Source organism: Amphibalanus amphitrite, unplaced genomic scaffold (genome assembly GCF_019059575.1).
Source record: "Amphibalanus amphitrite isolate SeventyFive unplaced genomic scaffold, NRLGWU_Aamphi_draft 000760F_arrow, whole genome shotgun sequence".
Classification (NCBI taxonomy): domain Eukaryota; kingdom Metazoa; phylum Arthropoda; class Thecostraca; order Balanomorpha; family Balanidae; genus Amphibalanus; species Amphibalanus amphitrite.
Window position 1 is genome coordinate 304,743 of NW_024882254.1, and position 14,860 is coordinate 319,602.

General features: G+C 42.7%; 1 protein-coding gene across 3 annotated transcripts in view; it reads right to left on the reverse strand.

Moving 5' to 3' along the window:
• The window catches only part of LOC122365741 (aquaporin AQPAe.a-like), a 28,569-nt gene extending 19,188 nt beyond the window's left edge, over window positions 1-9,381 (reverse strand). For 2 of the 3 annotated variants that reach the window (XM_043337212.1, XM_043337213.1), the window contains exons 1-2: window positions 8,888-9,378; window positions 1,607-1,750 (exon numbers count right to left, since the gene is read on the reverse strand). In XM_043337212.1, the coding sequence (XP_043193147.1) occupies window positions 1,607-1,750; window positions 8,888-9,103 (360 nt within the window). In that variant the 5' untranslated portion in view covers window positions 9,104-9,378. Of the gene's footprint in view, window positions 1-1,606; window positions 1,751-8,887 lie in introns of all 3 variants that reach the window. The other variant, XM_043337214.1, reaches the window with a different exon arrangement.
• Between the last annotated feature and the right edge of the window lie 5,479 nt (window positions 9,382-14,860).

Genomic DNA, 14,860 nt, shown 5'->3' on the forward strand with positions numbered 1-14,860 from the left:
AGTTTCTATAAAATATGAAAATTTCCTAGCACATTTTCGTATGTGAAAAAGGTTTTTATTTTTGCAAAAAAGAAGCAGTACTTGCAGTACTTGTAACACCCACCGAAATGCGTTGTCCTTCTCTATAAAAAAGTCGCAGTATATGGCGCTTTTGTTTCAAACAGCGACGCTTGGGTTTTTGTTTATGTTATCGCCTTGTCGTTGCTTGGTTGTAAGGATTCTAATTTGAATTAGAGGTAATTCGGTTTAGAATTAATTAGATTCTAATTCGGGGGTACATATTGCCTACTCTTCTTTGTTTCGGCATGCGGCATGCGGCACAAATGAACGGCATGCGCCAGAAACGCAGCCAAATCTTGCGATTGCGACTACGAAATTCATTATTTTGGCGTCAGAGCCTGAAGCGAAAAATACAAGCATATTTATTTCAAAAAGACTTCAGGTTTGTCGAACGATGTTATGAGAATTTTGATAATAGTACTGCATAAGTTTTTCAGTGATGCCGCAAAAGTGTTGTATCTATCTTCTTTTATTGTGCAGTCGGCGGGACCGATTCAAAATTGAGTCGTTGCTACTAAAATAGCAGCATATGGCGTCAGATGATGAACAGGAAAAATAGTTGCGTAAATTTAGACAAAAACCACCCCCAAACCATGAATATCTTTTGAAGGCACTATAGACGACCATTAATTAAGATGTGATGAAGATCAAATGTAAGGAATACGCTCATTTTACAAAATTACATGCAAGTACCAAAAAGTGATGTACTTATTCAACGGTCATTTTCAGCGCTCCCCGCTAACGTGACTTCAAGTTGAGATATTTGCGGCAAGGTACCGAATTGAGCAAAATGGTTTTAATTTACATTATAACTTGTTGTGTTTTGTCAGAAAATGGTCCTAACTCAGATTTTGTGGAAAAAGGTCATTATCTCCCTTTAAGTAATAACTTAGCTACGCACGTGATTCTGATCTGACAAATATGACCGCCATTTAAAGATATCACTAATAAACAGTGATATCTTCACTAATTCACTATTAGTGATCACTAATAATCACTAATATCACTAAAATGCTAATAAACAGATGACAGAGACGTTCGATGTTAACATACTCCCCCTACGACGTGTTGACCAAGAAAGATCGTCGTGCAAAGGTTGAGTAACTCATGATATGCTGCTTCAAATCCGTGCATCATTACATAACGTTGTTTTAACTTGCAAATAATGTCATGCGTGGTGTTTGGGGCAATGCGCAGCAGCTGTTTCGTAGCTACATACCTACATACACCCAGTTTTAGTCCACTGAATCATCTGAGTTTGATCTTTGTGTTTGTGTTTGAGTGTTTGAGTACGACTATAATTTGGCTTGATTTCTAACAGTAGTGGACAGCAATGTGTTCGCAGTTCGCGTCATAATTGAGTTGTTGGAGCTGTCACAGCTCACAGTAATTGGTATAACGACGCGACTTTTGCACATTTTTCGTTTGGTGCAAACTACGTCGGCACTTCCGATAATTTCTGAAAATACTTATTATGCGGTGTGCACTATTATTTCCCGATGCCCATATCTCCCTCGGGCAGCAGCCCCACCGTATCCTTCCTTACCTTCAGCAGCGCCGATCCGGCGGTGCCTCCCAGGCACTGCATCACGATGTAGCAGACGGCACGGAACAGCGGGATGTTACGCGTCACAAACATGGCCACCGTCACGGCAGGGTTGATGTGACACCCGCTGATGTGACCGATACTCTGAAAAAACGACACAAAACGTTATAGCATAAGATAAACAGCTGCTAAATGTAACATAATTATATAAAGTTATAAAGTTTATAAAGTTTAACCTGTTTATAACGTTTATAAAGTTTAAAACCCTAGTTTTAGTTTACCCTAGTTTAATTTAGTTTAAAACCCTGTTTATAAAGTTTAACTTGCTGTAGAGCCTGGTTTGAGTTTTTCAATAATGTGATACATATTTATACAATCAATGTCATAATTCAAATTGTAGTTACATCTGCAAAGTTTCCGTCTTTTGTTGATGCTTTCCACTGGAAAATATGACTTCACATTCATGAAAATGTTTAATTTCATGCATCAATATGCTTAATGTTTTTTTTTTTCTTTGACCTTAACTTGTTCGGTATTGCTATTTTTCATGGTTCTACATAGCAAGAAGTTGGCGTTGCTTGGGTGTTTCAATAATCTAAAAATGATATCAGCACTCAGTAGTAGGTGCTATCGCTTTAGTTCAGCTAGTGTAAATATTAAATAACCTACTTACGAAGAAATATACACGAAAAGTATTTCGAACTTTCCATAATCATTCCTATCCGAAAGAGACTATAATTTCAGCCAATCAGTTGTCGAAGACACTGAATCAAGGTGATCTCATCCGTGCCGAAACATCTTTCATTCATTCAGAGGCGAGTTAAGCTGTGCGTGATTAAATGCGAAATAATCTCAGGCACGCGTACGGTGTTTTGAACCATCCAGTCCCCGCTATTCACCACGGATCAAAACACAAGATCTGGAGATGATTCTTGTCAGAAATCGTTACGTCATTAGTTCCGCTGAGCTAAATCTCTGAGCCGACGCATCATTTTCCGATTACGTTTTTGATAAGCGGAGAAAAGAAGCCAGGATAAATGCCGGAAGAAGAGTCTTTCAAAATTGAGAATTAAGTAATCGCTAGCAGACTTGTAAGCGATTCAAAAAAATTCAATCAATTCAATCACGACTCACTTGATGAAATGACCGATTCAATCATAACTCAATCAAACAGACTGATTTTCCAAGCGATTCAATCACGACTCATGGACCCTGTGATTCAACTCAATCACGACTCATCCCATTATCCGTGATTCAGGGAATGACTCAACTCATGATTTAACTCAACGCGATTCAATCAAGATGTTATCCAAAATTTATACATATGTGATATCAATTTAAGTCATTTTTGGAAACTGATACCAAACAGATGCCAACCAGATATAGGTACTAAAAAATACCAAAAAATCATAGAAAAGTACTAAATCTATACTGAACTCAACAAAGTTGTAGATATTTACATAAATACTGTGTAAAGATGATAATTTAAGTACAGAAAAGACAAGCTCTGTTACAAATGAAGCTACCAGAGGACTTATAAAAATTCATTTATCTGCTTGGCGCTTGCAAAAAGAAACATGCAAAATTGCACAGGACACTGCCACATATTATCAGCATCATCGAAAAGGAACAAAATTTTCAAATCAATTGTGATACCCAAGCTTAAATAGCTGGTGATCAGCCATGCAAAAAAAAAATGATTGATACTTTATGAGGCAGTGGTAAAGCCAGTAAAGCATTACACAGGACTAGACATTTTCGGCGTGCTACAAGTTTTCTTTACTATCAAGAATACGGAATATCGACACATACGAAGTTATTCAATAGTTACATAATATAAACTGAATGCTCTCATGATAAAACTACCTCAACCGTCCATATTTTCAATGACAAAATATTAAATAACAATTCCAAGCCCGCCCCACGAGACACCAAACTTCATACGCGGCGGAGCTGAGTTGCAAGTTGTAAAGGCCTGGCTACCAGGACGCGTTTTCTGCGTGCGTTTTTTGCTTTTGCGAGTTTGCGTGATTTGCATAATATACGGTTCTAGAAAGGAACGATAGAATGTTTTCTTTTTGTTATATTTTTATAAAAAAAAAAAAAATAATTATTAAATTATCATAAAAGGTTTTATTAACGTTTATATAATATACGCAAAACATGCAAGTTCGCAAAAAAACGCACGCAGAACACGCATAGTGTAGCCAGGTCTTTAACACTGAAGTACGCATGCGCTAAGTGCGCAGCCATCTTTAATTTAGCAGCAGAACCATGGATTACTTAACTATATAAAATACATAGTTTATATTTTTAGATTCAATTAAGCATATTTATGCATGCGTGTAAAACAGTTTTTTATCCTGTCCAATTCATTAAAGAAAAAATATCCAACAGTAGAAATCTATATGTATTTAGCCCAGCACTAGGTAGTTGCAGCGTATATTGACGCAGCTGCGACATAAAAGCGTATTTTGCGTGGTTTGCATGTGGCAAATATTGCGGGCAGTCTGGCAAATCTCTAATCCGAATTTACCATCGAATGCAAAACTGTTAGCGGTCCTCAAAACTAAAAGGTGAAGAACACCAAACGGATCAAAGATTGTTTGTTGAGCTAAGAAAACAATAGTTTTCGGGTGATGGTGGAGGTGATGGGAAGGTGGTTGTTTTTTAAGATTCCCGGATGAAAAGTCAAAACGTTAAAAGTAAACGGATAAAAAGTCAAAGGACATTAAGTCAACAGACAGAAAGTCAACATCGCAAGAAGTCAAAGGACAAAATGTCAAATGAACAAAAAGTCAACCTGCCAAAAAGTCAACACGCCAGAAGTCAACAAGCTAAAAGTCAACACGCAAGAAGTCAAAAAACATAATGTCAAAGAGACAAAAAGCCGACATGTCAAAAAGTCAACGCGCTAAAAGTCAACACGCTAAAAGTCAACACGCATAAAGTCAACACGCAAAATGTCAAAGCGCAAAAAGTCAACACGCAAAAAGTCAAGACGCTAAAAGTCAACACGCCTAAAAGTCAACACGCTAAAAGTCAACACGCGAAAGGTCAACATGCTAAAAGTCAACACGCTAAAAGTCAACATGCTTAAAAGTCAACACGCTAAAAGTCAACACACAAAAAGGCAACAAGCAAATAGTTAATAGGTGCGCGAAAAGTTGATGCGCGAAATGTAGTCAACAGCAAAAAGTAGTCTTTAACAGCAGTCGTTAGCTAAGTCGGTACAAGTACGCCGCAGCCCGCGTCTCCGGTCGGCGACTGACCCGCGCCGGGCCACCTGATCCCCGGCCGCCGCCCGCTGGGCGCCGGCTGCACCGCATAGCGCGTCTCGGCGCGTCCCCGTGCGTGCCCCGACACTACCGATAAGAACGCTCCTACCTATTTTTACTTTGCTTTAAAAAGCATAATGGGAATGTGAACTTATTACGAGCGAGCGAGCGCAGCGAGCGAAGCGAGTCTTTTCAATATAACGGAAAAATCTCAGTATGAGCGGCCCGGCCCGGCCCGGCCCGGCCTGTAACGCTTTTGAGAGGCTTATATCTCAGCAACCGCTGGACCGATTGGCCTGCGGTCTTTTTTGTTGGGTAGCCCCATCCCTTCTACCCCGTAATTGACTACTTGTGATGCATCTAAGTCACCGTCGTGGCACGTGCCACGTGAAAAGTCAAGGGTGTTCAAGCAGTTTTGCAAAAGTAGTGATTTTGAGAGGCCCATATCTCAGTAGCGGCTTGAGCAATTGTCTTGCGGTAATTTTTATAGGGTAGCTGCATCCTTTCTACCAAAGGACGGATACTCTTGATGCATGTGGGTCAACCCCAGTGCACGTGCAAAATACAACAATAAGAGGTGTCAAATTTGTTCCCATTTCAGTAACTCGGTAATTACTGGGGCGATTTTGCTGAAACTTGGCATACAGGTAGACACCCACCAGGCAATGCATTCCCATGTGTTGCGGTTAGGGTGCTACTGCACGTGCGCACGTGCAGGGGGCGTTTCCAGATCTCGAGAACGGCTGCGCCGATTGCGCTCAAATTTGGTACACGGTTGGGGACCGGTTAGTAGGGTGCCGTGCAAAAGTCATTTTGGACCCCGTTTGCACGTGCGCACGTGCAGAATGCCGCTTCCAGATCTCAGGAACGGCTGGGCCGATTGCGTTCAAATTTGGCACACCGCTAGCGACCGGTTAGAAGGGTGCTTTGCACAAGCCCGTTGGAAGTACCCTCTCGCCCTTCCGCACGTGCAGGGCTCACTATCTCGCTCGCTCATTCTTCGCCCAAAAGGCGTTTTACTGGTCTATATAAAGTTGGCGTACTGTGCCTGCTGGTGGCGGGGGGGGGGGGCAGTTCCGATAAGGAGACGTAGGACGGAGGCGAAGATGAAGGAAAGGGACAGTAACTGGGGTGGCCACAATGCGCTATACTTGTCACCTCTCCTTGGATGTCACAGCTCCGAGGTCCTAAAAAAATTGTGTTTTTAGCAATCGCATCTCGATAATTGACCTATACATTTCGATGAAAATTGGTCACCTTAATTGTATGCAGTCCGTGAATATTAACATGGTGTTGTCTGTTGATGCTGATATGAGCGTTCCTTTCAAGGCAGGACAATCCGACAATCACACAATTGCCTCTCGTTCCAACTTTCACCTATCTAAAAGAAACGACGCGCTTTACTATTGTACCAATTGTACACCATACAATACGCTTGAACTATAATAAAAGTGTGAAATCGCTCATAGAACCCGTGACGGAATCAATTGATGAGAAACGTCTCCCTACACAATATAGGAAATTTGAACAAGCGAACCTTTCGTATCGATAACATTCCGGGTTACTATATTTGTTGAAATAATTCCAGTAAACTGCGCCTGGGACAGCCAGTTGTCTCGAAGGATCATGTAACGCTGCCTCATGACAACCTTACGATGCGAGCGAGCTCCCACCCAGCACGTAAGTGTCAACGGATGTGTGTCAGATTTCAGCCAAGCATGCCCGTGTGACCAGCTGAGTCGCGGTTGCGGGCCATGGGAATCCCATCAGTCGCGCAATGGAGGCAGTCTCGCTTCAATGTCCAATGATGCAGGTTATATTGTGCAGCATCCTGCTTAATTGTGTACAGCTGTTTGTAAATGTTATCTCATGTATGTAATGACTGATGATCCAGGTGTCATTGACTTTGTCTCTTTGACTTGGCCTTTTGAGTTTTTGGATTTTGGCTTTTTTCCTTTGGATTTTTTCGTAATTTGACTTTATGTCCTGTTGACTTTTCGTCTTTTGACCTTTGTCTTCTTCACTTTTTGTCCTTTTGACTTTTGTTCCTTTGATTTTTTGTCCTTTTGACTTTTTGGACTTTGACTATATGTCTTTTTGACTTTTTGACCTTTTGACTTTTTATTTTGACTTCATGCCCGGTTGACTTGTTGTTTTTTGACTTTTTGTCCTTTTGACTTTCTGTCCTTTTGGTTTTTTGGATTTTGACTTTATGTCCTGTTCACTTTTTGTCTTTCGACTTTTGTCCTTTTTACTTTTTGGCAATTTGACTTTTTGCCGTTTTTACTTTTTATCTTTTGACCTTATGTCCATTTGACTTTTTGTCTTTTGACTTCTATGCTAGTTGACTTTTTGTTCATTGACTTTTTGGCAATTTCACTTTTTATCTTTTGACGTTTTATCCTTTTTGACTTTTTGCCTTTTGACTTTCCTCTTTGTTGACCTTTTACCTGTTGACTTTTAAGATTTTTGACTTCTTGCTTTTGACGTAATGTCTGTTGTCTAATCATCCTTTTACCTTTTATCATTTGACTTTTTGTCCGGAACCCGTTTTTTAATACCTGGTAGGGTATGTATCTACTTTTTGCCATTGTATCTTTACTTTTGTGTAATTGGGAGCCACCACGGCAATATGTGACAGATCCATCAACGATCATAAGCCAAGGTATTCCAATTATTTACGTTGATAGGTAAACGCTGATTCTGCTGGGAAATGTAAAGTGAGTGAGAAGACCATGGGTTAAATCAAGCAATTTATGACCCTTAGCCCAAAATCAAATCAGTAACTAAGGTTACCAAATTATAATGTAAACATGCATTGTGTATTCATCAATATGTTTTGCTTACTCACAAATGTCCTGATGAAACAGGGTATTGAAAATATAAAGATTAACATGATATCTAAAACATGTGTGTTGAGCAATGTGCGCCTGCTTACTGCTACTGTTAACTTGATTACTATACTGATTTTAGGGCACTGGAAAGAAACATTACATTCATTTTTTCATCTACATGCACTGACATTTATGTATAATTTGTGTTTACAGTTTGATTAAAAACTTAAAACAAAATTTTTATGTTTTTTCCAATAATAATGGCTGTGCGCATTTATAATACTGACAAAATACCTGAAAAATTTGCAGTGCATTGTGTGTGACTATGCTGCAAATGCCACATATATTTCTACATAATATAGTACTAAATATGGTCATAACTTCAATTTCCAGCACATGGTGATTGAATCATTTTGTTAATTCAATCAACTTGAATCGATGAGTTGCCGACTCAATCACTTGCAGTTGCCGTGTGTGACCGATTCAATCAGGATTCATATGGTGACAAGAGGTGATTCAACCGACTCAATCACAGTGAGTCGGCATTTTCAAGCGATTCATGAGAATCGATTCAATCAGAGTTGAATCGCTTACAAGTCTGATCGCTAGTCAACACGGTGCTAGACGGACAACTATTCTCACAGGCAATGAAGATCCGTACAAATATGTTCAATTCATACCTAGGCATAAATTTACCTTATACCTGCCGGTATTTATCTGTTCCATCACATTTTGGTAGATAGTTTAACATGACCTTAACATTTTAACATGACATTTAACAGGATAACCACCCACTATCCCTGACCACGACACCACCCACAGTGTCCTTGTAGTGTCCCCGCCCAGAATATCCCTTGTCAAAGAACCCTCGTCCCTCACCCTTTCCCTGGTCATCGACCCACATCCAGTGACACCTATCCCAGTCACCAAAACCAAGATCCAGTCTCTGAACCCTGACCGGTGTCCGTTTTCTAACCCCTGATAAGGATTCTGGCTCTGTCTCTGACCCCTGCTCCCACTCTATGGCACCCCTTCTCCAATATCTGACCCCTCTCTGACCTTATTTCCATTCTCTGACCTCTGATCCGTCCTCTGACTTTTGACCTGTTCTCTGACCCTTCTTTCCCGCTCACTGATCCTTGCCCTCTGACATCTGACCCCGCCCTCACCTGTGCCATGGTGGCCACTGTGATGCCGAAGCCGATGGCGATCTGCACCATGGACGGCGCGTAGCCCTCGTCCTGCCAGCCGATGGTAGTCAGACAGCCAAGGAACACCAGGAACAGCGTGCCCACGAACTCTGCCAGCAGCGCCTTCCACAGGTCCTTGTTGGCGATGACCTCCTGTAGGCCCAGAGCCTCACGCGCGGTACTCCAGGCGGGCATGGTTGCAGAATGGAGAAAACAGTGGAGGTTTTTGAGATGACGTAGAAGATGAGTGAAGAGTGTTTCGGATTTGGACGGATACTCTTTAGGAGATAATCCGCTGAAGTTTGTCTCTTGTGCTGGATAGGTAAGCTGGTTCGGATCGGTGAGAATCTGTAGATGTTCAGTGTTCTGGAGAAGTGCGTCTGCCACAACCTGCTGACAGTCACTGTGCGAACGGTGTGAACCGACCGCTGGAGGATGGTGCGAAGGAGGCGGCCCGTAGAGCTGAACTGGTCTGTCCTGGCCGCGGCGCGCCCGGGTACACCTCGCCTCTCCGCACTGGTCACCTGTCCGTGACGTCATAGTGACGTCACAGCTCTCCGAGGTGCATCAGTGGCGTACAACGGTAGGGATGTATAATGGAGAGATGGTATTCAAATGCTTGACGCAGATGCACTTCATAGGAAGCATGCGTACTCGATGTGAGGGGACATCAAATGCGTCATGGATCATAGCAAAAGGTGCGCTGAATGAAAGTACTATCCCGTATTTCATTAAACGCGTTACTACTGAATATCTCGTACGCAGCAGAAGTTCGTAAAGTTACGTTTAGTTCGCTTACCAAATACTAACCCTTTCGAAAAAGGAAAAGCCTGACTTATTTAGGCACACAACAGCATGGTCTTGCAAGTTGCAATAGCCTCGAGTTATCGAATACACCTGTTACGTTTTCTCTACCTACTCGTATATCACGCGCCTCGCTGAAACTCCTGGACGTCCTGCTAGGGGGGGGGGGGGCTAACAGTGGCCCCGTTTACATAGGGCTCGTTGCCAGATAGTTTAATTCCGATACCGGGACATTTATTCCACTAACGAGACATTTCAGGCACATTCCGCTAGTTCTGAGACCTATTAGGTCGTCAGAACTAACGGAATGTGCCTGAAATGTCTCGTTAGTGGAATAAATGTATCGGTATCGGAATTCCACTATCTGGCAACTAGCCCTATGTAAACGGTAACACCCACTCCTTCCAATTGGGCTTCAGGACCACGTAACGACACGCGGCAGGGGGTTTCCAAAGAACGTAAGAAGATAATGAGGAAAATACTTCAGTCATTTATTAGGTGAGGTCAATGGTCAAGGTCACCATTGGCCTGAATTACCTCATAGTGTTCATCCGCCACGATGGATTTATTTATATCAATCGGTTTGGTCCTTCTGGCCGTATAGGTCGTCAGAACCAGCAGAATGTGCCTGAAATGTCTCGTTAGTGGAATAAATGTCTTGGTATCGGAATTCCACTATCTGGCAACTAGCCCTATGTAAACGCGGCTATTGATCATCAATGGGCAAAGTTACCCTATTTCGACAACTTTCGACAAGTCGGCGCATAACTCGGGAACGAAGAGAGATAAAGTTCCGCGGGAAGGTACTTAATAAGGGGCGCGTAGGTACTTAATAGTTCTTTTACCTCTCTTTCCGATTGATGGTTTCATATTTGACCTCAGATCAACGCTTAAGCCTGCATGGGGGTAAAACCTGCCATCTTTTTGGGGAAATTGATTTTTTGCAATACCTTTTGACCTAACAATTCACATGAATTGTTTTTACCGCTATCGTGTTTCTCTAATCGACGTTCCTCGAATGATATAAGTTAACATTAAAAGGTCAGCTTTAAAATCTGACTTAAGGGCAATGTGTCGACCTGACGACCTAGCACGCACGCGATAAAGTACGTAATTGGAAAAAAAAACTTCACATCGCTAAAGAAACAATTTACCAACCTAGCCTGACCTGACCTGACCTAACCTGACCTAACCCAACCATATTCAGCATAACCTAAACCAACCTATCATAGGCAGCCCATCATAATCAAACCTGACCTTAAGTTTTGTCTTTTTGTACGTAATGCCCTACGACCACTTAAGATAGGTCCTACGGTACATTTGCTGACGTTAACTTGACACGAATCTGTGCAGAGGCGGATCCAGCTCAGAGTTTTGGGAGGGGGGGGGGGGCAAACCATAACAATTTATCGATTCTTTCCATGCATCGTCCATAGGCGTAATGTTAAAATTATGCCGTTTGGGGGGGGGCAAACGCCCATTTTGCCCCCCCCCCCCTGGATCCGCCACTGAATCTGTGTGATTGAAGATTCGTCCGCACCCCATCACCAGCACGTAACCCTTGTGTGCTGCCATCTGGCACTGGAGCTCCGCGCGTCGTGTCCCCCTGCCGGCCAAACCAGGCACCCCGGCTCGTCGACAGAGATGGCCTGGATCGGGGTTGAGTCGATAATTCCTTATAACCCGTGTATCAGACGTGGACCTGAGGCCAGCCGTAGCCGTCTGATATTTCAGACAGGTAGGCTTCAATTATCTGTGTTTTTCTAGTTATGCCTACATTGTACCAGGAAGTTACATTGACTCTCAATATTTGACAGTCAATGTAATCGTCGTCGCATCGTAATGACATGACCACTTATTTCAATGTTTTAATATAAAATAATTTCTGATATTTGAAAATGAGGCATGTAAGCATCTGTGCAGGCCAAACTGACAACTTTAAAGAAACTCCCTGAAACTAATTCGACCAAATTTGTACCAAATCTGAAACCAATCTGCACTAAATGTGTCCAGACGGCCGTCGTGAAAACGGCTGTTGGGTATCACCGGCTTCTTCTCATCACGAGCAGAATGCTCGCATTATGCGTAACTCTGCATATCTATCCCGATCAGTGAACGAGCGGCTGGGAGAGTGCCTTACGGATCCCTCTTATGTGTAAACGTTAGACGCTAAAAAAGGTTATCCCCTCGCCGGCCGAGGAGGGAGGGGTGCCGCCCCCCATAGGGTTTTTTTCGCGATAGCTCCGAACACGCCGGCGATGGAGAGCTGAAGCTTGGCACACCTAACCTTTGATTCAAGCCGCCGAATCTTTTGACACCAACCGCATTTTCGGGTCAGGTCAGGTCACTGACATATGACGTCATAAGTGAACCTCTGCACGGTCTTCAGATATCGCAAATTCGCAACGTCCTCACTGCCAGAGGAGCTTCAGGGAGATGAAACTTACAGGTCCTAAGTAGTATCCATTAGGAGACTCATAACTTGTATACCTCAGATTTTTCCTAAAGGTCATATGACTTATGAGATCAGGTCATTTTCGTCACCTCACCATTACCTATACCTAAGTCAATGGGGAAAAATGAAAACTGCTATTTTGGCGCCGGGAACAATCTCAAGACATCTCAACTACACGGAATCGTGATTTTATGCAATCCTTGCAAGTGTCGATGCTTCACATTTGCATTGTTGACCTTGGGTGACGTCATTTATGACGTTACTAGCCACTAGGGCCATAAGAGTTTTCAGTTAATAACTCCTGATCAAATTAAGCTGGCGAGTCGAAAAAGCCACCAATGAACTGGGGAAGGCCTGACAAATCGAATGATATGCGACATGACCTCCTTCGACCACGTTCGTGACCTGGGGGCTCTGACCTGACCGTGACCCGAGGTCAACACCTAAAGTTAATCTCACCCAAACAAAAAGTATACCATTCGACGCGTCTGAGCAAGGCAAACACGATGCTGTCAAAATCGCGGCTCTGCGATCATTCTTCATGCGCAGTTATTCGCCAAAAGCCGAACCCGTACCTTGGGCCACTTGACCTGACCACAGAGGTCACCGGTTGACCTGAGACCTTAAAATCGGGTATCAATCGCTGCGTCTCGTAACGACGCACACTCTCGTTTTTTCCGCGACGCTCTGGCTCCATTAGGGGCGAAACGGCGAAGGGGGTCGTACCGCCACCCCCCCCCCCCCTCGGGCGGCGCGTATGTAGAAAACCAATAGGTCCGGCGAGGGTTAAAATATTTTTAGATATATAGTTACAGTTGAATATATTACAGGCAAATCAGTTAAATGATGCAGGTATGCTTTGTTCAAGCGGAGAGAAAAAATGAATTATTGAATTGACGACACTGTAGCACGATAAGTGAAAACAGCAACCTGAGCAGTGTGCAGTGCTTATCTCCACCTCGACAATATCGCTCATTGGAGATATTGCTTGCTTGATCGTTTGCTTGTTTTGGTGGGAGCAAGCTAATTCGACCTGAAAAGGGCATTACAGAGCCATGGGATGATCAGATGGGGACGGGCTGCAGAATTAGACATTGGACTGTGCGGACCACCGACAGTGCGCCGCAGAGTATTTGAGGTATCCAACACAGGTCCGTCATATGGATTTTTTTTTCGTAAGTTGTCACATTCAGTAAGTTCCCCTTTGCCCTTGAGCCTGGTTGATAGTTTTGTTTAACGTTTCGTGGGAGTGCAGATTAGTGCTGTTGTTTTCAGATAAATATCGAAGCAAATGCAAATATCAGCCAAAAACATTGGATTTACCAACAACTGCATGACCTTGGCGAGTATAGGGTTAAAATCAATGTTTTGACAACTTCAGAAAATCAAAGGTCTCAGTTAGGGTTCCTAACAACAAATAAATAAATACATATTTAATAATTTTGACCTGAATTATCAAATGTGTGCATACCAAATCGAAAATGCAAAATCAAAAGTTGTGGTTTAACCGTATTAGTGACAGGGGGGTTGTTTTCATCAACCCCTCAGGTTTTTCGGGAATATCTCCGAAACCGCTGAAGCTACGATGCTGAAATTTTCTGACTTTTCCTAAAACTAAATTGGGCACATTCCCTGAAAACTTCAAATTCATAACTTTACCAGGGACGGCTCCAGAGCACTGGGAATTGGGGGGTCCTATTCGTGAAGCGAGTCATTTGGGCGAAGATCACGATGCTGATGTATTATAACTGTATGCACCAGTTTTACGAACAGTGAATGAAAGGTATCATGTGATAACATATATACAAAGTTATTGTGCATCCTCTTTTGATACGTTTTTGCTACAATAGGCGGATCCAGGCGTCCAAAAAGGGGGGTTATGTTTTACCTCCCAACATAGGTGCCCTGACACCGCCTATGCATGACCAATACAATTGTAGTCGTTCTCTCATAAGAAAATTGTAACATAACGAGACCGTTACCACCCTTTTTAGAAACAGTACCAACAAAAACCTTATTTACTATACTTTTTGTGTACACCCAATCTCAATGATCTGTATCCGCCTATGATTTTTGAAAATGCATATTTTTAGGATCCATGTGAATTCCTGGTTCATTCTCTATCGATCGGCAAAAGTTGCGTTAAGATTGGTTCAGAATTCAGAAACCTGTCCGTGATTAACAGTCTAAAATGTATCTGCAATTTGCCCGTTTTTACCCCCTCTACCCCCCTATTGACATTTTTTAATTTTTATTTTTTAGAAATGTAGATCACGTTGAGCGAAATCGAATGCCGTTTGAATTTTGAAAATCGGCCCGTTAGATCTCGAGATATCAGGGGGGTCGTAACCAGTCCCCCCTGCCACTAATAGGGGTAGCCAGGAGCCTGCCACTAATAGGGTTAACCTAACTGACAAGCTGGTCGTCAGCACTATTCGTAACTGACTTACACATGACATGAAGGTGACATTTATGCTACCTAAAACATCATGTGATGCGGAAATCATCGCACTTGCCTAATCCTCTGATAAACTTCCTTCTCATCTCTGATCCGACCTTTATCTGCGTCACCGCGTCTGTCACATGCGCATCTCCTACGCTGGTAAGTACAGAATGTATTCATTATTCAGTTCCGTCCACCACTGACAGCCAGCTGTCCAGTCCTGTCCGAGCCTGACCTTGGAGCGGTCAAC